General features: G+C 37.0%; 2 protein-coding genes across 3 annotated transcripts; both read left to right on the top strand.

The window, feature by feature from the left end:
- The first annotated feature begins 54 nt into the window (after nt 1-54).
- nuf (rab11 family-interacting protein nuf) lies at nt 55-22483 on the top strand. Its single transcript, XM_018444536.1, has 10 exons — nt 55-133; nt 3812-4336; nt 6080-6154; nt 7420-7458; nt 8196-8310; nt 20540-20704; nt 21072-21441; nt 21607-21752; nt 21854-21898; nt 21970-22483. Exons 2-10 carry the CDS (start codon nt 3933-3935, stop codon nt 22090-22092), a joined length of 1482 nt encoding a protein of 493 aa, XP_018300038.1. The 5' UTR covers nt 55-133; nt 3812-3932; the 3' UTR covers nt 22093-22483.
- LOC108720493 (uncharacterized) lies at nt 8474-10413 on the top strand. 2 transcript variants are annotated; one of them, XM_018444548.1, is made up of 2 exons: nt 8474-9001; nt 9970-10238. In XM_018444548.1, the coding sequence occupies exons 1-2, from the start codon at nt 8639-8641 to the stop codon at nt 9988-9990; spliced, it is 384 nt and encodes a 127-aa protein (XP_018300050.1). In that variant the 5' UTR covers nt 8474-8638; the 3' UTR covers nt 9991-10238. The 2 variants fall into 2 exon arrangements, with proteins under 2 accessions (XP_018300050.1, XP_018300049.1); XM_018444547.1 differs by having other exon boundaries at nt 8475-9001; nt 10064-10413.
- Nucleotides 22484-23592: the final 1109 nt, after the last annotated feature.

Genomic DNA, 23592 nt, shown 5'->3' with positions numbered 1-23592 from the left:
CACGTTGTCGCGCGAGCACAGGTGTGCTGATTCAGCGGACAAACGGGATACACATTGCTGCTCTACGAACGGTGGATGTACACGATCGTACCTGTCTGCCGCTGGCTGTGTCGCACTGCAATCGACGCGCGAGGTGAGTCGAGTTTCAGAAATCTAACTTCCGTGCGCTTCCGCGTCGGAAAGTCTGCTCTCTTGAGGATACCATGAAGTGGTACCACCGCGTGTGAACTCTCTGAGTTTCCGGGGAATTCCTCGTCAGTTCGAAGTTGACATTTCTCTCGGCGAGAAAATGTCGACCGCCGGTCTTTGGCACAACGTATCTTTTATTGAAGAAAATATTCGCTATTTACCTTTTAATTAATTGACAGTTCTCTCGGAGGTTTAGATTCATCAATTCAAAAGGAAAAGACATTCCATTTTCAATCAAGAAGGATGATATCGCCTTTCATTGATACCTGAATATTATTATTCAACTCCGAATTGATCGAAAAGCGCTATATATCCTTTATCTATTTCTACCAATATGGATTAACTGTAATATTTCGGTTTAACTTACTTTTTATCTTTTTCTCTAATTTTTAGATTCAGAAAAAGATCACAGGTAAGTTAAACTAAGATTAAAATTGATATTGATCCGTATTGGTAGAAATAGCCATTATACATCTGAAAGAAACGAACATAAATGCGTGATTGTATGCGAATAGACGTTCAGCGCACCGCTCGCACCGTTACTGTAAATTCCATTGTACAGACCTTCGATCGTCCTCGTAACCAATCACTTTTTGTAACATATGTATACATATGTAGTTGTTGATTTCGACGTATGTGCAATACGAGCATGTCCAGTTTGAAAATAGAACGTGTTCGCTCGGCTCTAGTCTAGCGTCTAATCCTTTAACCGTGCTCATTTCTTGATTGTGAAATTGCTTGAAAAGAAAACCGAATGTGTGTTAAAAACACATTATTTTATTAAAATAAAAAGGACTTTTTTATTACATCACTTATTTTATTGCATTACTATTGCGTCACTTCGCTATTAGGAGTAATTAATCATCTATGAGTGTGAAATCAAAGAGACCTCGAAATTTATTGTCTTTAATCGGCAAAAATTAAACCTAGAGCTAAGACACAATGAAAAGCACAAGCAATAGAAACAGGAAATAACAGATTTCAACTTATCAGAAACCGTGCATTCCGATATACATTGTTTCTACTGTGACTACGTTTACACGGCTCGATTTACACCGAAGTTATAACATCGATGTTATGAAACTAGCCAATCATAGCTGTTCCTCTGAAGAATGAAATGATTCTGATTGGTCAGTTTCCTAACATTGATGTTATAACTTCGGCGTAAATCGATCTATATAAACGTAATCTATGATAGGTTGAAATCTCATATTCCCTGTTCCTGTTGCCTGTGCTTTTCAATTGTGCATTAAGCTTTATTCTTACACACAATTCTTGGATGTCAGAAGTGTGTACCAAACAAAGCACTTCATCTTATGATGAATAATAAATAATATAAGAAACTGAAATTGTGACATAAAAATATAAAAGCGAGTCGAAATGACTTCAGAAGTAATATGAGAACCCTTCAGGAACGATCGATCTAAAGAAGATTGAAAAATGATAGAAGATTAAAATCAGATTTATGGACGAATGTTTTGCTTCAGGTAAGAACGGTAACAGAATATAAATGGGGCGGAATACTGGCAATATCCATGTGGCGTTAGAGAACGAAGATTAGATATCGGAGACTCGTGCACGTTAAATATATCCTCCGCTCTCTGTTCACACTTTCGAGTCTGCTCTAAATAGTCGGACTGGAATCTCAGCTCGGTGATGATTCGAAACGCATCTACGCATTCCGTTCCAAGTGACAAGTGCTTGGAGATCGCTGGTCATGTTCCGGCGCGCTTAGCAAGCAACATTGTAAGCAGCCTAATGGCTCCTGCAGACAGGACGCGGTAACGTTTGCCACACGGCGGAAGTCAGCACAGTAGCCAATCATTCTTTCGCTTTTATAGAAAAGCGATATATTAATTAGCTCTCACACCAATTTCCGCCGCGCGGCAAGCGTTGCTGCGTTCTGTGTGCGGGAGCCATAAGCGTGACACATAAAGGAATCTCCACATTCACTCCAGCCATTATTGCAACTTTATTTTCAAATTATGTTCAATCTTAATTCTTCTTCGACTCAAAGGATTTCAGCTTCAAACGAGGCCCAGTCCAAGCACTCAAAAGGAGAGGACTTTATAGTTCACGGGACAAGAGGTCCACTCAGCAAATTCAAAATTTTGTTCAAATAACTTTACTTTTGCGATGCCGCAAGTAAAAAGTTTTGGATTTATTTAACTTCAATGCGGCAACGAAGAAATAATTCAGAAGCACCTAGAATCTAGTTCCTTCTAAAAAATGCCGCGCTACCACACGTGACATTTGTCGCGTCCATCAGTAGGCACCTTAATAAGAGCTAAAACGAACACGATTGCATTCAGGACTCAAACTTCCATATAAATTTTTTAACCGCAAATATTGATGAATTAGTTCCTCATTTTTAGGGCACACATCTCAGAGAGCGTGAAAACCAGTTAAAATTCGTGATTAAAAAATTTATATATAGGAGTTGATGACCCTGATTGCATTCGTCTATACTTGACCGAACGAATACACTGGCTCTATGAACAGCGTTGGTAGCGTTTACATTTATAGCGCTGATAGCGTCTCCCCGAACGCACCCATTATATTGTGACCTTCCTACTAGTTTTCTCACGCTTTTTCCCTACTCTGCGTCCCTAGAATACGTACGTTTAATAGAACTATAGTTATCACCGTCGGGATCTCGCCGTCCATACCTATACAAGCAGGCAATGTCTGTATTTACTTCATTAGAATAATGACCGCGAGTCCCACAAACTGGTTCTACAATAATCATATCGCAGCGTCGCAAGCGTGTCGCAAGCGTTGCAGTCTGATCAACATCAGACTTGACTTTGATTAGATTGCAACGCTTGCGATGTTGCGATGTGATTATTGTAGAAATTGGACCGCAACGCTTGTGATGCTGCGATGCGATAATGTAAAACTAGCTTTACTAGTCGATGTCAGAAAGCAATATGCAAGAAGGATAGTGAAGGGAAAGGCAGATTTCCTTATTAAATTGAACTGTCATGTACTTTCTGCAATCCACGCAGATTGTGTTACTTTGCGTTGAAATTTGTAGTCAAGAGAAATTTGGTAATTTGACTCTTTAAACTTCTATCTTATTTGAGCTGTTTTTATGTAAATTTAGTTTCGCATATTATTCCATTGACGCGAGGTTTGGTGGAAAATCTCGCTGTTGTTCCATAGCTGTATTATCTCATTAACATATAATCGATAACATATTGGAATATGATACGTATTGCTTTTATCATACAATTTTGCCAGGAACTGACATGACAACTGATGAATGCAATGAATGCAGCAAAATGCAGAATAAGACGCACTTCAAACTCAGTCGTGCGCGTAATTTGCTTCTGTATCTCTCATTATCTTGAATAAAAGATAGCAACGTAGCAACGTTCTCTTTCTCAAGATCGATTTAAATTATGTGAAAAACATTGCGCATACATATACATATACAAGTTTACCTCGACCCCGACTTCTCAGTTGAAGAATGAGGGAAGAGAAGTTCTCGCGGGCAACGACTCGACTCGACTTGCATCCCTCTTTCTCTTTCTTTGCCGTCTGCCACACCGCTTGTTACTTTCAAAGCGAACGCGCTCCTGGCATACCTTAAGTCTGACTCATAAACGTGGTGTTTCAGCAACAACGGGGCAGGCGACAACGACGGCGACGGTGGCGGCGGATGAGAGTGTCCTTTTGTGGTGCATGCATCACGTTGCGACGCGCGGATACTCCGACGGGGCCCATTGCGGGGTCCAAGGATGGTGAGCTCTCGCACATCCACTGTGAACGTCACGTCCACCGTTAATGGTAGCGGCGTAGCCGACGGCGCAGGGAACACGTCGCGCGAGGACGAGAGACGCGCGACGAACGGCGTCGGCGTCTCTCAAGAGTGGAATCAGAGCGGGCCGCCCTCGCTCTCGACGTCGGTCGATCTGCATAATTTCGACAGTTCGACTCTCACAGATTCAGGACGGTATTCCGCAAGCCCGGACGATCACCAGGCCACATCGGTTAATGCTGCCACAATCAAAATCGGCTGTCACGACGAAGAGGAGAGCTACGAAGGTTTTGGTTCCGTTGAAGGCGATTCGGTGGATGATGGACCGGAGTCGCCGGGCGGTAGCAGTTCCACGCCCTCGCCAACCGGTACCAACTTGCACAGGTAAGTTCGACGATATCTTTGATAGAGGAAGAACATTGCTGTGTGGAATATATCGCAACTCGAGATTACTTTGCGGGATGATTAACTTTATTTTATACTCATTTTTTTGCATACGAGAGTTTAATAGGATTAACAGCACTCTGTTCGATATTTCATCAAGTAATTTTACATAATACATATATGTTGCATTATATAACATATATATATATACATATATATCCAAATAATATTCAAGAGGTTTTAGACGTCATTTGGGCACCTTGGATAATGTTAATAATTTTGATTTTTTTCTGCTCACTTCATTGAAGCAGCAATTTTTATTTTGGACCATAATAAAAATTTATACAAAATGGACTTTTAGCTCATTCAATTTCGAACAAATTAAAAAAAAACTTTAAAATTGGAAAAGAATTCAAGCATCAGCCAAATTTTGTCCACAAAGGTGTTTTTCCGCCTACCTGTCCCGATGCGGCGGTATATATATATATATTGATTTAAAATTTTTCAAAATATCTGGTGTTACTTTTTTGAGATACATATTAAACCATTTTAGAACTACTTTAAGAATACCCGATCTTGCATATTAAAAGATATAAAAAAAATTATTATTAGACTTTATAATCTGAAATATTTAGTTAAGAAAATGAGTTATTATTTCTAAAATTTTGACCTTTTGTAAAATTTTTCTTGGTTTCAAATTATTCATATTTCCTAATTTATATCGTATATTTAACTTGAATAGTCGGAAATCGAGTTGCAATAACGCATATTCGAGCATCAGAATATCCGGAATCACTGTACTATTCTAATCTAGACAAGAAAAGAGCAAAAGCAAACTGGGCCTTCTATTATGTCAATTGCTTCCTGCTGTTCTTTGCTCGATATACGTAACATCAGTTGCGGAATATAGCATTATTTCCGAAACTGATACATGGCACAGATACTAAAAACGTTAAAATGCAATATAACTCGAAGCATGCCCGTGCATTTTTACGCTGGGATGAATTTACATGAGAGCAACATGCTGCATACAATGTCTATCATCTTGGAACAATACCGACTGATTTGCCATCTGTAGGCGCAAGTCGCACACGAATTACATAATAATGGAAATGTATTTTCAAGAGTCGCTTTGCAACACTCGTGTGTTGCGTGTTCTCGATAGTGATTTCCTGTTAATTTTTTTGCGTAAAAGTCAATACGCACGACCTAATAATCCTAATATACAATGCGAAACTTCTTTTAATTGACGCGCGCGCGTGTACGTTTTCTCTGCCATTTTAAAATATACTACATAAGGAAAAAAACTGCTTATTATGTAAAGTTAATACGAGATAAAGACGTATATAGACAATTGGTTTTGTTCTCAGAATGTTGGCGCAATCACAATATCTGGAAAACTAATGAAAAAAAATTGTTACAATATCTCATAATATTTTTAAGAACTTTTCATATTTTATATCTATGAAAAATTCTGAAAAAAATACCTTGAACTTTTTTAGATTCTATTCTACATAAGGTATAAAATGAAAAATTTTCAAATATTTCAGAATTTAATATATAAAGAATTCTAGAAACAATCTCAGCATTTCTGAAAAATGTTTTAAAAATGTCTTTTCGTAGAAAAAGAATGAAATGATTTTCTTTTTGAATCGCGAGCTTAGTTATACAATAAAACAATTTTTGCTGACTTTGCAGAACGGGCTCGTGCAATCATCATCACTATGTTTTCTGACTTTGTAGAAATCTGAGGAGTCCGAATTCCACCATTGGAAAACATTCCTGGTTGCGTACGTCGCTGCGAAGAACGCCTCCTTGGTAAGAAAAGGACACTAATCATCTTTGTAACGAGCGTTGCTTGCTTTTGTATGCATGTAAGTACATACGCGCGCGTAATTTCGCGTCTGAGAAATTTTCCGCCATTCGTTCGCAGTGCCGTAAGAAACGCGACGATACGTCGTCGCGACGAAACAATGACGATTCCGCTGCGCCGTCTTGGCGTGTGAAAAAGATCCTCGTGGGAAAGTGACTGACTTAACGACATGTTAAATAACGTCATTAATGCAATAACCAAGAAATCTTAAATTTCTTGAAAAGCGCCTGTGTATCTTTGGCCTTCTATCTATACGAAATATGACTGAAGCGAATTCATACAGAACGTTGTTACCTAAACAATCGCTTTCTGTTCCCTGTTCTATTCGCTTGAAACAGATAAAATGATTCAATTCTTACTTTTGATATACACTGTTAATAGCAGAAAAATATAAATACCTATTAATTTTGTTTCTATAATTTTAATTTGCCGAAGCACGTATAAGACGTTGAGTCGTACAATACTTACAAGTAACTCATTAAGCTGCCTACGATTTGGCTCATATAATATTTTTTACAATTTTTTATTTAGTATTCGCAATGTATTATAGAATCACAAAGAAAGAATTTTGTGTCGAATGAATTCCAAGTTATGGTAAATCGTTTTTCCAAGTTATCGTGAATTTTTTTTCTTCAACGTGTTCACATAATTTATGAGGTTTACATATTTTTTGAGGATTTACAGATTTTTTTATTTTCACTGAAAAAAAAAAGATTCTCCATAACTTAGAATCATTCAGCATAAAATTCCTTTTTTACTTTATTTTCTTGCAAACATTAAATAACAAACACTACATGAATCAGAGGCGATCCAATAAGAAACGTTACTTGTTAAGAGAGATTACTTTTCTGATATAATGAATGCAAAAATCTAAATTTGTAATACACATACCTAAAATTTATGTGTTACATATACTTTTAAATTCGATAGCACACGGCAAACAGATTGCTACTTAGTAAGACTGACGATGTAATATTTATAATATATATTTATCGTAATTCTACTCGCGGTTCCCTTTATAGAAACCACGAGCTTTGATCGTAAGCCAAAAGGCTTACGATCAAAGCTACATTTGGTCGTGTTTGGCAGCGCAGGAGATAGAAACGCAATATAACTCGCTCGAACGAGTAATCTCTAAATATAAGCATCTTATAATAAAACGTAAATAACACGTGTACGAATGTTAAGGAAAATATTTTCATGCTTGCAGTTCGGGCAGAAAGAGGCTCAGTTCTAACGCTTTAGCAAGGTAAGAAAACACTATGCAATATTTTATTGATGTATAGATTATCTGTTTTTTAATTAACTGGCAGTTTCACCGCCTGTTCCGAATGTGATCTCTTTTTTGCTATCTCTCGCGCTTTTTCCCAATTTACCCGCGCGTGGAAATGCGCGAAAGGAAATGAATATATCTCGGACAAAAGAGTTCGCTGGCCGTAGGATGATGCCTCTGCATCAAGGTTAATAATTCCCGAAGTCGCTCCTTTCACGGAACTTGAATCGACGAACTTTCTAAAACGTGGGCGTGCTTCTGTTACGTTACGTTCCATACCCACGATTTACCTCGATATTAGTGTTTCCTTCCACGCTACCATCGTTACGTTCGACTATACATACGTGTCTTATCCGTCTGTCAAAACGAGCAGGGACGAGGAAACATTGGTCGCTCACGTATGACTAGAGTTTTCTTTAGAGAAATTCTAGTACGACTACACATTGTCGGTTTGATGGCACACAATTGAAAAATAATTTTTTTGTCATTTTTATAAACTAAAATTTCTATTTTTTAATTGACAGAACTTTCACTAAATATATCTTTTGCTACACTTTTATTATGTACATATAATTTTTGAGATAGCTTTCTGAATTGTCGTGTGTAATATTAATATTTCCATATTACAACAACAATTTCGAAATTTCCTTTTCAAAGTCAATGATTCTTTCATGTGAATATTAAAAGAGATCTTTCTTCTATAATATTTGTAGCCAACTTTATCGCAGTGGCAGCTTCAACAGCTCTGGAATGGGTTCGAATTACGATGCTACGGACGATGTGTATAGCGATGTATCCTTGGAGGACGTCATGGATCTCAGCCATAAAGTAAGACGATTTTAACGTAGTTTTTTTATTCATCTTTAAATCAGAAGCTTACTCGAACGTGAATGAATTTTCTATTTTTCATCGCTTCGAACCATGAATTATTCTCATTTTGAAAAAGCGAAAAAGTGCGATGCGACGCGAACAGAGTCGCAACAAAACGCGAAGATTCGTTTGTCAACTTTCGCGTGGAACCGCCAGTTCCTCGTTTAACCTGATTTGGAAAGTCGTTCGCGGTCAAAATTACCTCGGTAGAAGTCACTTCGTTCCTACGTACCGAGGATGCGAAGTGTCCCTCCCAAGTCCTGAGAAATTCTAGGATCTATTGCCAATGTGCGCTACGCGTTCTCGTCAACCTTACAGTGGCGTACATCGTAATTCTGAGAGGGACCATCCACATCCCGCGGTACAAGCTCCTCATCCCGTTCCTTATCCATTCTATCCACCTTCCGCGTATCCACGTTGTCCTTCGTACGATCCCTACGCAGCATATCATTATCCGAGCTCATTTTATCCGCCACCCTATTGCGTTCACGACGTTACTAAGGAAGAGCCCGTGGTTTGGTCTTGGTCTACTGTTGTTCTCCTCTTTCTTCTTGCGATCGGTTTGCTCGTGATCGTTTACCGTAGCTTCTCTCGCGAGTCTCGTCGAAAGATCGCTGCTTGGCTGCGCTCGCCCAGACTCGCTTCACAGGTAAATCCCACTTCCACCAATTTTATTTCGCAGCTGTCTCACGGAATTAATTCGGATTGAAAGACATTTATGAATTTAGACTGTTCATAATCAGTTTAATTATTCTATATAATTGTTCCATCTGTTACAACTGTGAATAACAGGGGCGGATGCTGCCTTCTTTGGTATTTAGAATTAGTTAAAGTTATACAGATCTATCATACAATTTTTAAGAGAGACAATTACTTCCGAATAACTTCGCTGGCGACATACGAAAAAGTCGATTTATTTCCGACCTGTCCAAAACTCAGCTCGTAAGCCGAAATGCTTTCATCTGTCGTCTCGATAGAGCGAGACGAAGCGTAAATAACACGTTGCTGCAATATTGCTGCAAACTTCTGTATGGGAATATACTTTTATATAATATCATATTCTATAGTAAGAAACAAGGATGCCTGAAGAAGATATAGCATCATTATGGGTGTCACAGACATGAGAAAATGATAGACAAAATAAAAAACGGCTATTATAATTGCAAATTGAGAGACGGGCTTCCTCAGCTCCTTCACTCTACAACGCTTGGACAGGCCTGATTTATTTCAATACTGTGAGAATGAGTCATGAAGTCTTTTTTTCTGACATTATTATCTAACGACTGCAGTGACGAATCCAGGAATTTTAAGTTTCACTGATAATTTCCATGACAACACGAATCCGCCCCTGCAAACAAAGAAAAAAATGAAACGATCTTGCTAACACTTTTACCGATATTCATGAGACCATTCCACAGAGAACTACAGATGTAGATAAAGCTTAATGCACAATTGAAAAGTGCAAGCAATAAGAACAGAGAATAAGAGATTTCAACCTATCAAAAATCATCGTGTATATCAGAACATTATTCCCTCTTCCTATTGTCTTGTGTTTTTCATTGTGTTTCAGGCTTAACACGTAATATTGTATGTATCTTTTTCGCCCTTATTGCGCAGGGCTATAATCGCGGGGACTGAGTTCCGTAAAGAGATCGAGTCCCCTGCATGGGGAACCTGCCTTGATTTTGTCCATCTTTCTCGACTCGTGCAGACCGCGAGGACACAAGACGCGCCTCAGAATTATCCCGCGGAATTTCTCCGGTGTACCGAGCGGAACGGAGATTACGGTCCTTCGTGCGTGGATCCCGGCGAATCTTCTTCATTAACAGATACGGTAACGAAGACATTCGTAAATCCCGTCTACGAGAACAACGATCGAGACGAAAGCAAAATTGAAGACAACGAGACTGTGCAAAACGAGTTCGTGGCAGATACTGAAAGATTTCGATCAATCCATCGGTATTTCCATTTCGAAAAGTGATTGCCAATAACAAGGAACACACAGAAAGCAAAGTAAAATCTGAAGTATACAAAAGACTCCAATACAATTAAGAGAAACGACTAAAAAATTACGTTTTTTTAGTTATGTTACTTTTGAAATAAGAGAGCGATGTCATAATATTTTTAAGAATTTTTTACATTTTTAACGAAGATTAGAAAAATATTTTAAACTTCTTCGGGTTTTTATAAGTTTTCTTCGAAAATTATAAAATGAGAAACTTATTGTTAGACTGATCCAAAATTTACACACCTATAAAGAATGATATAAACCTAAAAAAGATATAAACTTTCTCAGAATTTCTTTGTTCCAATTTATAAAAAATCTAAAATTTATATTATATAGAATTTTTAAAAAATTATATGAATTAAAAAAAAATTTTCACCAGGGAATTATAACACACAGATATAATGTTTTTAATGAATCCTTTATATTAAATTTGATAAATAATTAATATTTATAATAATAATAAACTTTTTATGTCATAATTATAATACGCAGCTAACACAGTAAAGATAAAATGAAACAAATAAATTCCAACACCAAAAGTTAATTCAGAGAAAGTTGTAGAAAGTTAGTGAAAAATGTATATCATTAAATGGAAGCAAGTCGAGGGCTCGTGTTAATCGTTGGGTTTGTATTATCGCGAATAAACGTAGCGACTATTCCCGCGCGTTTGATCTGATCTCATTGAAATTATACACCGATACGATATGCCAATTCCCGACTAATTCTAAGGCGTGATGCATAGCTCCGCTACACGCGAAGCCTTATACACGTTACAGATAATTACGTACGAATAGAATATATATGCCTATCAGGATGTTGTATGTACGTACAATGGTGACGTTGTCGCGATGGATCGTCAATTAAATTGGCAAGTTCGCGTGTGTGCCCACGTGAAACGGATCGTAGCGAGAAATACGTGTGTATTCGTGTGTATACGTCCGCCTGAGTAATTTACGTATCCATGTACGTATGTACAACGTTGCGGCACGACGGGACTCAATCTAGGTTGATGGAAGAAGTAACTTTGTCGCAAGGCTTGATGAAATTTCAGCGCATAGAAACGTGAGCCGCAAATCATTCACATTTAACGGCGTTCAACATCGCGAGTTCCTCACGAACAAGTCCGCTTCAGTCGCAACGCGACAAATAGCTTCGCGTAAGCTCCGGTTTAGAATAGGTCAGGGATGGGAAAGTTACTATGTAAAAGTAGTTAGTTATCGTTACAATTACTAAAAAAGTTTTTAGTTACTTTCTTCTTTCATCAGAATTGTCAGCAAAATATCATGAGTGATATCGATACCATTAGCGCTGCGTTCAAAAACGTTACTCGAGTGCCTCCATACATCGTTTTATCCTTGCTTGTTGTTCACTTATATTAAACAAGGATATAACACGGAGTCACCAGAGTAATGCAACTTAGGACAATCAAAGAAAAAGACTGGTTTACATTTACATATATACAAATATTATATTAAAAAAAAAGAAAATTGTATGGCAAAGACGTTTCTGTTGAAAGTAGTATAAACACATATAAATATGAAATTACATAGCACACATATACTATAATTTTTTTTATAAAAAAATTCTTTATTTTTTATTTGGCTAAAAGTTGCAAATAAATTTTAGCATTAATCCAAAATGTTAATAAAAATTATTAATTTTTAACAAAGAATTTGATATTTAATTGTATCATCGTGTAAATTCCCTCTCTGTTACTACGAAACCACTAATGTTGAACATTCGTTCAACAGAAGCACTACTTGGGAGTGCCGTGTTATATTTAATGAAGAATTTCTTTTTCTGTCATTTAACATGTCAACATTGGAACTATTAGATTTTAAAAAAAACGGTACAATTTTTCTTGTAAAGATTCGATTTCTTTTGTTCGTTGGTTAAAATGAAAAAAAATCATCCTAATCGCTATAAATTCTTCATTAACAGGGGAACTTTCACTTATAACATAGTATTTCCCTAGTTTTGCGTATACGTTTCTTTTCAAGAATAGAGGCATTAGCTTCAGCATTAACAATGAATATAAACGCAGCCATAATCAATATAAGTTATGGTCTATTTGATGCTACAAATGTTTTAAAGCAGCCTCTAATTGATCAATTAGTAAATTTCTTTCTTCTGATTGATCAATTAAATGTTTCGAAGCATTTGTAGCATGTCAAGTGGACCACACACTAAATTGACAAATAAGTTTGAAATATATAAATTAATTATTAAATTAGTTACTAATTACTTAAAAAATGTAACTAAGTTAAATTACAATTACTGATGAAAAGAAAGAGAGTAACAAAGTTAAGTTACTGAAAAAAAGTAACTCTGACTGTAACTTCGTTAAAAGTTGACGAGTTACTTCCCATCCCTGGAACAGATGCAGTACGCTTTCAGTCTTTTGCTCTAAGCTTTAAGTTGTGACGTTAATCTCCTCGTAAGATCTAAACTTTACAGTTGAGATTTGTAGCGGAATTCTGTAACTCATTATGTATTCATAACGACAGTTGCGCAGGTTTTTTACTATATAAATATAAAATATCTGCGCAACTATATCGTTATGAGCACATGACGATTGTACAACGAGTTACAGAATACAAGGACTTAAGAATCTTTTGTTTTTGAATATATCTAATAAAGGTTATTTTTTTTTTCAAGAATTTTTTGAAAAACCTGTGCGACGGATTTTTATAGGCTTGATTTATTCATATATTCATATATTAAATTCTCTTCAGTATAGATTTGATATCATTAATCTGAAAGTTATTAACGTTTAAACGAGGCACTACAAAAAATGCATGATATCTCGACTTTAGGTGATCTGAAATCTTAAGAAATTTTTATTTATGAATAATTAAAAGACAGATGTAAGCTTTGAAAAAGGAAAAAAAAGTGAAAAATAACAAAAAGACATTAATTTAATCCTAGAATGCTGTCGATATATAAATAAATATGTATGTATATACAAGTAAGCGAGATCTTTGAGCGCTAATTGAGTTATGCCTTCAGTAGTCATTAGGAGGTTCAATACCATGTTAAAAGCTAGGACAAGCAGAGATTTAAAAATTCTGTCCATTTGAAACGGTTGGCATTCCAAGAATGGATTTGGACACGGAGAAAACCCGCGAAACGGGTTACACGGATAACCTTCATACAGAAAACACCCGTGGAAGCCTCAAGAAGATTCTGTTCATTTTTTATACAATGACTGCGTTCAGCAGAGAAAACTGCAGGCCTACTCTGTAACTCTTAACGCGAATTTCGTTATCATTATAACGTCGCTGCATCCCTATTTTGTAACTCTTAACGACACTGTCGATATCGTTATAGTATCGTTGCGCAGATATTTTATATGGTGAAAAAGCTGCGCAACGACACGTAACGATATCGACATTGTTAGAAGTTACAGAATAGGGCCCCTGCGCAGCGGCGTTGTAACGATAACGAAACTTGCGTTAAGAATTACAGAATAGACCTGCTGATCAGTGAGTGCTCAGTGATTCTTTAATATGATTAGTTCTTATCTTTACTTCTTCGCTGGATCTAAATGTAGGAACCAATTATGTTAAAAAATCACTGAGCGCTTAGTGGATAAATTTTTTTCACTAAACGCAGCCAATCAGTTTGAATCTCCTGTTGGTTAGTATTATAATCAGAATCTGGATTTCAGTGTCATTTTCTCCACTCCAAGCGGCGAAAAGCAATGCTAGTGTAACGGTCTAGCCGCTAGCATACCAAATGGGCATCGCATAGATACGGCAAAGAAATATATATATTATTTGTTAGATGTGTACAAAAAGCAGTCGTCTATGCCATTATATAACGGTCTAGCGTATTAAATGGGGCGTCATCGCACAGAGCAAAGAAGTATTGACTCATTTTATCTAACATATATATTATATACAAATAATATACATACGAATAATATATTTCTTTGTGCGATGATGTCCTATTTAGTATGTTAGACTATACCGTAGTGACGTAGAGCAGGTAGCTTCTCGTGACGCGCGCGCGCTGCTGGAGTGGGGAAACCGAGATCCGGACTTTGGTCATAATGTATGACATAGAGTGTGTTCCACTTGACGTTCGCAATACTCATGGAATCATTTCATCCTTGTTGTTTATTAAACGTTAAACAAGGATAAATAATGCTCGCAAGCGTTGTAAGCGCCAATTGGCACCCATAAGTGTTGTAATTTATAAGGGAGGGTCCCAATTGGACACATTGTTAATTGGCTAAAAATGACTTATGGAGCACAAGATCGTCTAAAAAATGAATAAAAAATGATTAAATTGTTATAAAAATATATTTTAATGAAAGATTATAGTCGACAAAAAGATAGATAAAAGGCGATAGAAGTCTATTCATCTTTATATCTAAAAGACATTATATGGACGATTTCTATGGATACTTTTTAGTTGTTTTTAACACTTCTTTTAATTTTTATATTTTGGCACATGTAACTTTTAATAATATTAGATCCCAAAATTTATTTTTACACAAAACTAAACAAAATTATATGACTCAAAATACGTCCCATTTAGGAATCCTACATTTCACACGTACAAAAACGGGGCAACGCTTGCCGTGTCCTATGCAGGATAGTGCAGGAGCTATTACTTTCATCAGTCCTTCGGAGAATTGTTTTCAAAAAATCTTTTATTAGTGTTCATTAGAATATGAGTATGCGCGCGCGCGCGCGCGCACGCACACACACACACACAAAATTGAACTACATATATTATTTCATATTATTTCAAGATTAAATTTGTGTGTGCTTATTCTTTCTTTTCTTTTAAGTTAATAATTAGGTTTTGTGTTTATAAAAATCTAGATTATAAATATCTTGTCATAACATTAATTATTATGGGAAATACAATTAAAATTGGGAATACCTACATGAAAAACTTGTTATGTTAAGAGTATTGTCTTGGATTAAAATTTACATCAAGAAACGCTTTAAAGCATTTGTAGCATCGCGTTAACCGTATTCTTAATTAAGCTAGTAATTTTGAAATTAATGACCTATTTTAAATTAATATCTATTAATATCAAATTTTTATTGAAGATAATTTAATGTATGTACATATGTACAACAAATCTACAAGAACTTATAAATATGCGTAGCATACGTTTTAAAAAAAAAAATCCTAAAAAAATAGTCTTATTAGACTTCCAAAGATAAAAGGCTCCTTAGATTACAGCTTAAGACAGCCGGAAACGCTTTTTGTCGAGAGAAAAACATTACAATTTAGAGCTTAGAGCAAGAGGCCTAAAGGTTTATCATACCTATTATAGATCGGGCTTGATCAGAAGGAGGTATACGTATGGCCCGTTCGGCACAAGCCGCGGGTCTGTTCGCGTGGGTAGGATGGCCCTTCCTGAGCTTCCTGTTGATCGCGGGATGGATCGCTTATCTAGTACGCAAGTCGTATGAAAGATGGACGACATCGGGAACAAGGTAGTGTCTCGTGAACGGCAACCGACTACGCGGATTCCTGGTTCGCAGAAAAAAATAATTCATGGCTTGAATACGATTGAATAGTAAGTTATGACACATTTCAATTATAAGGTATTGTGTGGTATTAATCTTTTGTAATTCTATATGTCCGAATTTGAATTAACAATGACCATCGCATAATTCTTCAAGCATTCGAACTTATAATTGGCAAATTATGTTTATATTAATATAATATTTATATAATACATTAAAATATAAATATTATATTTCTTTTTATTATTATTTATATTAATATACATATTAATATAAATAATATTATTTATTTTTATTAATATAAATAATATTATTTATTTTAGAATGTTCATCAATTCCTTCAAATTAATAAAAATTTAACGATTAAAAAATTGATCGATCACAGTCGAATGTGAGAAGAATAATCGAATATGATTGGTCAATTCCTTACGGCTTAAGACTTACTACTCTATTGTGTTTGCGGAGTAACCGTATGCTGTATGCCATAATCTGTAAAAATTGACTAATCACAGTCGAGCAGTCCCTTCTTAGAATTGAATGTGAGAGGAATACTCGACTGTAATTAGTCAATTCTTACAGATTATGGCATATGGTTACGGCCAATATAAATGTTCCCTTAACGTGTCATTTCTTATGACGTCACGATTCAATATGGCAACGGTAACTGCGCAGTTTGTTAATTATATTGTATCACTACATTGAGATATTTTAAAGCAGTTTTTAATATGCACTGATCCAGTGTAGTGCGAGTGATCGAATTCACCATAAGAAAAATGTTCGTCAGAAAAAGAACGCTTTAAATTGCGTTGCCTATAAATTTAAAACTCGGCGTAACTTCTATGAGTGTTGACCGTGTTCCGATATATACCTACTACCAATACACTGAAAATTTATAGTATGTATACGTAATGTGTGTGTATGTATGTATACTATAGATTTTCACTTTCCAGTACTGGCAGTGTATATCGGAGTACACGGTTTATATCTATGGAAGAGTGAACCGTTTGACAATTATCGACGTTACAAATGAATATTTTCGCGCCTTCGCGACGTCGGAACATAATAATGGGAATCATATTGATTCCCGATAGAAACATTGGCAATACTTTCTTGGCGAGTGTCACGAGCGTAGAGATGAAACGCGAGGTCGAAGACTAGGGTGCGTTCGGTGTAATGCTACTGTCGAGTGCAGAGTTAATCAGCACGTGGTATGAAGCGCACAAATGGTCTCGATGGTGATTACTTTAGACTTCTGGCTCGAAGTAGGCGATCAGTAGATAGAGGCAGCGAGCGAATGAGCGAGCGAGCGAGAGAGAGAGAGAGAGAGAGAGAGAGAGAGAGCGAGAATGGGAGAATGAAAGAGAAACATATGAGCGAATAGGGGACTCGGAATATATTCCTGGCACGTAAAGTTGCCTAAGACGCGGTAGAAGTGCGTGTGACTTCGCACGGAAGGAAGTCCGGAGTGCATTCTCAATGCATGTTAGTGCGGCGCGATCGCACGTCGCGACGACGCGGGCGACGGTGACGGTGTGGCCGACGAGGGCGACGACGACGAAGACGAAGGAGGAGCACGCGCGGGAATGACGAGGTGCGCTCGCAATACAGGCGATGACGTGACGCGATAAACACGAACGACCGGGCCTACAAGAACGCGACGCGTCGCGCCGCGATGGAGCTGAACTTTTGCGAGAAGACGGTCGACCGCGACGACCACGTGTCTTTTTCCGGGGAGGGGCCGTCCTCCGGCCCTGGCGCTGGTCTCGAGTATGACCTGTGGGAAGGCCAGTTCCAATTCGTAGGACAGCAACCGCCGCCGCCATCGTCGCCGTCGCCAACACGCAGCGATCGACAGCCACCTCGTCGCCGTGGGCACCGGCTCGGCGAGCAAGTAAGAGGAGAGTGATAATCTCTGGTGCGCGCCCGGCAGGAAGCATCCGACGATCGCGATCATCGAGATATTTCGAATTCACCATGAATTCGCTTCTTCGTATTCGGTTCGATCTACCGGCTTACCGCTTTATTGCGTGTTATCGACTGTCATTGCGTATGTGATCCCGCGAACAAACGCGGAGGCTATTCTCGTGCGTCCTTGTTGCCAGCATGTTTATCTGAACGGAGATTTTATATTTGCATTTCGCGCATAGATGACACTTCACTCTGCGTCATCTCGGATACGTCGAAAAGATGTTGCATGGAAAATGACAATATTAAACGAGGTTTATATGCGATATTATGTATATCGTTCGATTATATAAAGCTCATCTTAAAGGGATATCAATTGATTATCGTTATCGCATGCGATGTTTTCTGATGATTTAAGATAGCGAGTATTTTTAATTGTGCATAGCCGTTGTTACATACGCGCAACATAACTGCAAAATATAATCGGGATACGAGGCGTGAAGGCGAGGTTTTATCATATATTTTCTTCGACTTCTGTGACAGGCTGTTCCAATAAAAAGAGACAAGGAGATTGTAAGTAGTCCGTCTCCATTGATAGCCGTAGCATTGTGATAATCGCGGCAGCGTGGGCATGCTTCTAAAGGGAGTATGCTCCTCCCCCTCCCCGTTTCCCAACTTTCCTTCAATATACTTTCTCCGAATAATTCCGCGCCTACGAAGGTACTATTCGTGGATTCTTAGGCCGGTATTCATAGTTAGATCTTATATTCAAGACCGTTTTAAGTATAGTCTTAAGAAGTCGCGAACCAATCAGAGGGCCGTATTTATAGTGTCTTAAGATATTACTTAAGACAGTCTTGAAATAAGAAATTACGAATACCGGCCTTAGTGTCAATTAATCGATCTGTTTACTCGATCGGTAGCTCTTTGTATAGTCTTCTCGGTGACATCATTGGATTTTTAATTTTCAGCGTACCATTTTTCTATACTTGGTTAATTAAAGTTATTAATATTCTTTATTACTTTGTTAAAGGGGGAACTTACTTTAGGAGACCAAAAAAAGTGATCTTTCGTAATTTTTTAAACAGGAAGACTAATGTCTACCGTTTTAAAATTTTTTCACAACTTTTAATACAACTATTGTACATTCAATTTTTTGTGAAAAGAAAAAAGAATTGTTATTAGAATAAATACATAAACATTTAATTTTTTGCTTCACGAAGTTATCATTTTGTGTACATCCTGTTCGGTACTTTAATTCTTGAAATGAAACAAAAAATGAAAAAATATTTATAATATTCATGTTATTTTATCCCAAATGAATCTTTAAAATCTACATACAAATATACATACATAAATTAAAATTTCGTGCGATTTTGAAAAAAAGTTACGATTTTTGTTAAACAGCATCCATTTTTTTATGCAAAAATGACCGTTAATAGATTTTTTATAATTTTTTAAGTTCATCGAGGAAAGTTGACCATTATCTAATGAGTTTTATAAAAAGTCGATTGGCCAAATAATTTTTTTTTTAAATCGTAAATTTACAAAATTAAAGAAAATTTTAAAAACAGATTTTGGGATAAACATTTAATTTACACGTTTAAAGTTTTCGATGTAGTTTTTAAATATTTACAATGCTTGAAAGCTAATCTACTATTCCAGAGGCACACAGTAGTCCTTCAACTTCCTCATTAAATTTAATATAGTGCTTGCATTCCGGACCAATATTAATTTCCAATTCATTAATAATTTTTAAAACAGCAGAATATCCCTTGTTGAAAATGCCAGTGGCAATAAAAGCGGTAATTTCGAGTATTTTTGCATTGCAATTGAGATGCTTTGGCGCTAGTCTCCAGATGGTCGTTAAACTTTCGTTTACGTTCTGAGTATATCCAGACATCACCTTAACAGATCGTATGATCGACGTAAATAGGAATCAAATGCTTTTCAATATCTCGATAACTATCGTTGCGCGCCTGTAACCTGCGCGCCGCGCTCTCCTTACAAGCGTTTATGATGCAGCGCTGTAATTGGCTGGAAGAAATTCTTCATTTCTCACATTTAATTGTTAACAAAAAAATCGTAGTTCAGTATGTTTCGATAGTACAATATCTTGGAATTATTTTGGCACTACACACTTCTATAAATAGACTGCCAACTTCGCCTCCATGTTTGAAGATAGCGCTGGGCAGCGCCATGTTTGTGTTTACTCATTCTCACATGTACAAATCACACGGATAATAACGTTAGTGTTTTCACATAAATTCACGCGATACTCACAGACAGGACACATATATACGCATATATGAACTGAAAAAAGGATAGCTCGGAATCAAGTTCATCTCTTTCTATCACATTGAGTCAGCAGTCTAGTTATAGAAATCTGTGTTTGGCACCAAATACATGCGAGCAAATAATTCTGTTGAGAGAAAATAAACTTGAAGCGCGACGCGGAGCGCGCAGGTTAAACTATTTGTTTTTCACATGTTACACTTGGCAAAAAAATCAGGTTTGTTCATATTTCTGAACTCTCTGAAACTTATCTAAAACCTATCTAAAATCTAAATGGTAGCATAATTTATAAACTTGTAATATATTCTCGTAAAATTTTCCGCGTAACAAAGTTATTATTTTTTGGATGTAAAAAGTCGATGAAATAACGTGCTTAACATCATTAAGATTACTTTATATCACGATTAGGAATGACTCTAGAAAATCTATGAAATGAAACGTGAAGGCGGTGTGTGAAACATTAAACTCCTTTTAAATGCCATAGGTTCAAATGATCCAAGAGCAAATGGATGCTTTAGCGGATACTAAGTCGGTCGGTGAGGAAAGGTACGCTCGAGCGAAGCAAGAAAATGCAACATTACAGGCGCGAATATTGATGCTCGAGGAAGCGGCCAAAGATGCAGAAACGAGAGCCGAAGAGAGGCTTCAAGTAAGTAACTCGATATAGATCGGCTAAAATTATTCGTAATTAAACACAATCTAATATAAAAAAAAAACAAAAATTTATAATTCGTGTGTGTAAAGTTCATTATATTTTTTTAAATACATAAATTATATATTTTCATATGCATATATGTAGCACGTATATAACTTTATACAATGAAATCATGTCTCTTTCATTTTTATAAGATATTTTGCGTTTTGAATTTGATATCGAAAACGATTGAAGAGCATAATTTTTGTTTGTGTACTCTTCGAGGATTCTCTATATGATAAAATAAAGTTATAGGTTTTTTAAATCGCTACAAAATTGATTATACTTTATTAAAAAAAAAAAATTTCTCCACATTTCTCAGGCCGAACAACGAAGACATCGGGAAAGGGCGTGTCGCTTGGAACGTGAATATCAGTTGCAACTAGAGAACTGTAACATCAAGCTGCAGGCAGCGGAGTTGGACAGTTCCAGTTTGCGGGAGGAGATTGTGCGAGTACGCGAACAGCTCGAGAGAGCGAGGACGGATAAAACGCGGCTCGAGAATGATCTCCGGGAGGCCAGGAGGGAAGCGGACGCCGCGCGCGAAAGTGAACGTCATGCGATAAGCCGAGCTAACGAGGCTCATCATATGCTCGATGTTATGAGAGAGGAACTTTCGTTACGGAGTGAGAATCAGCAGAGGCTTGAGGAACTGGTGCAGCAGGTGGCTGAACTTCAAGCTCGCAATAAAAGTACGTTCATTGTTGAACTACGGAATCATTAATTGAATTCCGGAAGTCGTTCTCTCCTTAAGCATTCGTGTTCCTATCATGAAAAAATCTGCATTTTGAGCGTGTCTAAATTTATTTGTTAACATAAATTTTGTTCTACATAATATTACATTTATCGATTTGTAGGCTTGGAAGAATCTCGAGATGAACTACAAGCTGCTGCGGCGTTACAGGCAGGCCGTGAACTTATAATGCTGAATCCTTGTAATAATAACGCTGAAAAGGGTCCTAGTCTTGCTGTGGAATTGTTAGCCGGCATGAATCCAGATCAGGTATTTTCTTAAGATATAGCGAATCTATTAACCCCGAACGTAAACGAATGGATATTAACAATTTATATTAACATCGACTTCTTTTTCTCATCGCCTTACAGATAGATGGCCAAGGAGAGCTCAGTGAACTGTGCACGATGGCTGAAGTACGTATTAAAGCTTAATTCGAAATTTTGCTTTGAGAACGGTATGATTAAGTCTTATATTTATGTTACAGTTAAAACAAGCCCTAAAGGAGCAGCAAGAAGTGAACACGCAGTTAAGAACATACATCGATGGAATATTATTGAACATCGTAGAAAATTATCCGCAATTGTTAGAAGTGAAACAAATGCACTGATACATAGCACATAATCTACCATTACATTATGTTTTAATGCTTTCAAGGCAATTGTACATTAACTTTCTTTGAATTGAAGAGACTCGAGGGGGCTGCCTAGAACTTGACCAATATTGATATGTGTTTTATAGATTAATATTTTCGAATAGTATTTGAATACGTAGAGCGCAAAAGCACATTTAAAAGTCAATTTTAACTAAAGTCAAGCCTTTTTAAAGCAATAGTTCCCGCATAATGTAAAACTTTAAAAGACGTCTAACTAACTTCGCAGAAGGAGCCTTTTCTAATTATAAGTGTCTAAGACATTTCTTCAGATTTCCCTGTTTATCTTATCAGAATCAAAATTCACGTGATCGTTTAAGCTCTAGGCAGCAACCATCTCTGTTCATCTCGAAAAAAAAAGAGTAATAAAGTGACGCTACCGTAGTTGCAGCGTGTGCAATGATACAAAAGGGAGAATATTCGACTGGTGTCATATCTCTGAGATGTCATACCATTCGCAGATCTATGAGCGTTTTTTTCCACTGCCGTCAAACTTCGTCGCGCTAGTGTCATCATTGCCAGAGTGAACAAATTACGCTTCTCGGATTCTTTACACGTCGTCGGCTGGCCTAAGCACTTTGCTGTACGCGATATCTTTAAAGTACTCATACATGTTAATAATCATATATGATTAATCCGAATGAATATACAGGGTATCCCCTAATTATTGACGCAGCGCTCGTATGTAGATAGAACGGAATAAACTGAGTCAAAAAGTCCTATATTATTTTGCAATTTTTGCAACAGTTAACCAAGACTTTTCGAGTCAGTTTGATCCGCTCTGCCTGCACACAAGCACTGTGTCATAATGTTAGAATAATGTTAGATTTGGGGATCACGTATGCATATATATGTCATGTATACATTTATACATAGAAAGTTTGTTCGCGTCGCAAGCTTCAGCATGCTCCTACCATAGCTCCTACTCACTCTATCAAGCGCGTTGGAATGAGTAGGAGCTATGGTAGAAACATATTGGAACATGTTGGAACGCATGTTGCATGCAACGCGAGCAAACCTTATGTATACATACGTGTACGCGCGTGTGCGACAACGGAGATGACGCAACTGCAGACTGCATATGTCGCGAAAAACTGTGATGCATTAGAGTACCTTTTCATTGAAAATTCGTGTCTTGGCTACACACGCCTACAATATATCCTACGGGCGACAACCTTGTACTCTAGATCTTTATACCGAAGACTAGTAAAATTGCAATAAACGATTCTATTTTGATACTCGTTTCGCCTCCTTTTCCGCTCTCCGAAAATTAATTTTGATTCGAGAAAGTTGATCGGTATTTCGACTTTCGTCATATAGGCTTGAATAAATTTCTTATTGGAACGTGTTCTAATAAGTTCAACAATTTCAAAAGAAGAATCGAGGATTTCGAAAAATGTATCCCTGGCGGAAAAACAAATTTTTACGAAAAAGTACAGAAAAACTACATAGATTGAG

Source organism: Mycetomoellerius zeteki, unplaced genomic scaffold (genome assembly GCF_001594055.1).
Source record: "Mycetomoellerius zeteki isolate Tzet28-1 unplaced genomic scaffold, Tzet1.0 scaffold151, whole genome shotgun sequence".
Classification (NCBI taxonomy): domain Eukaryota; kingdom Metazoa; phylum Arthropoda; class Insecta; order Hymenoptera; family Formicidae; genus Mycetomoellerius; species Mycetomoellerius zeteki.
This window is presented reverse-complemented; position numbering and strand designations above follow the sequence as displayed.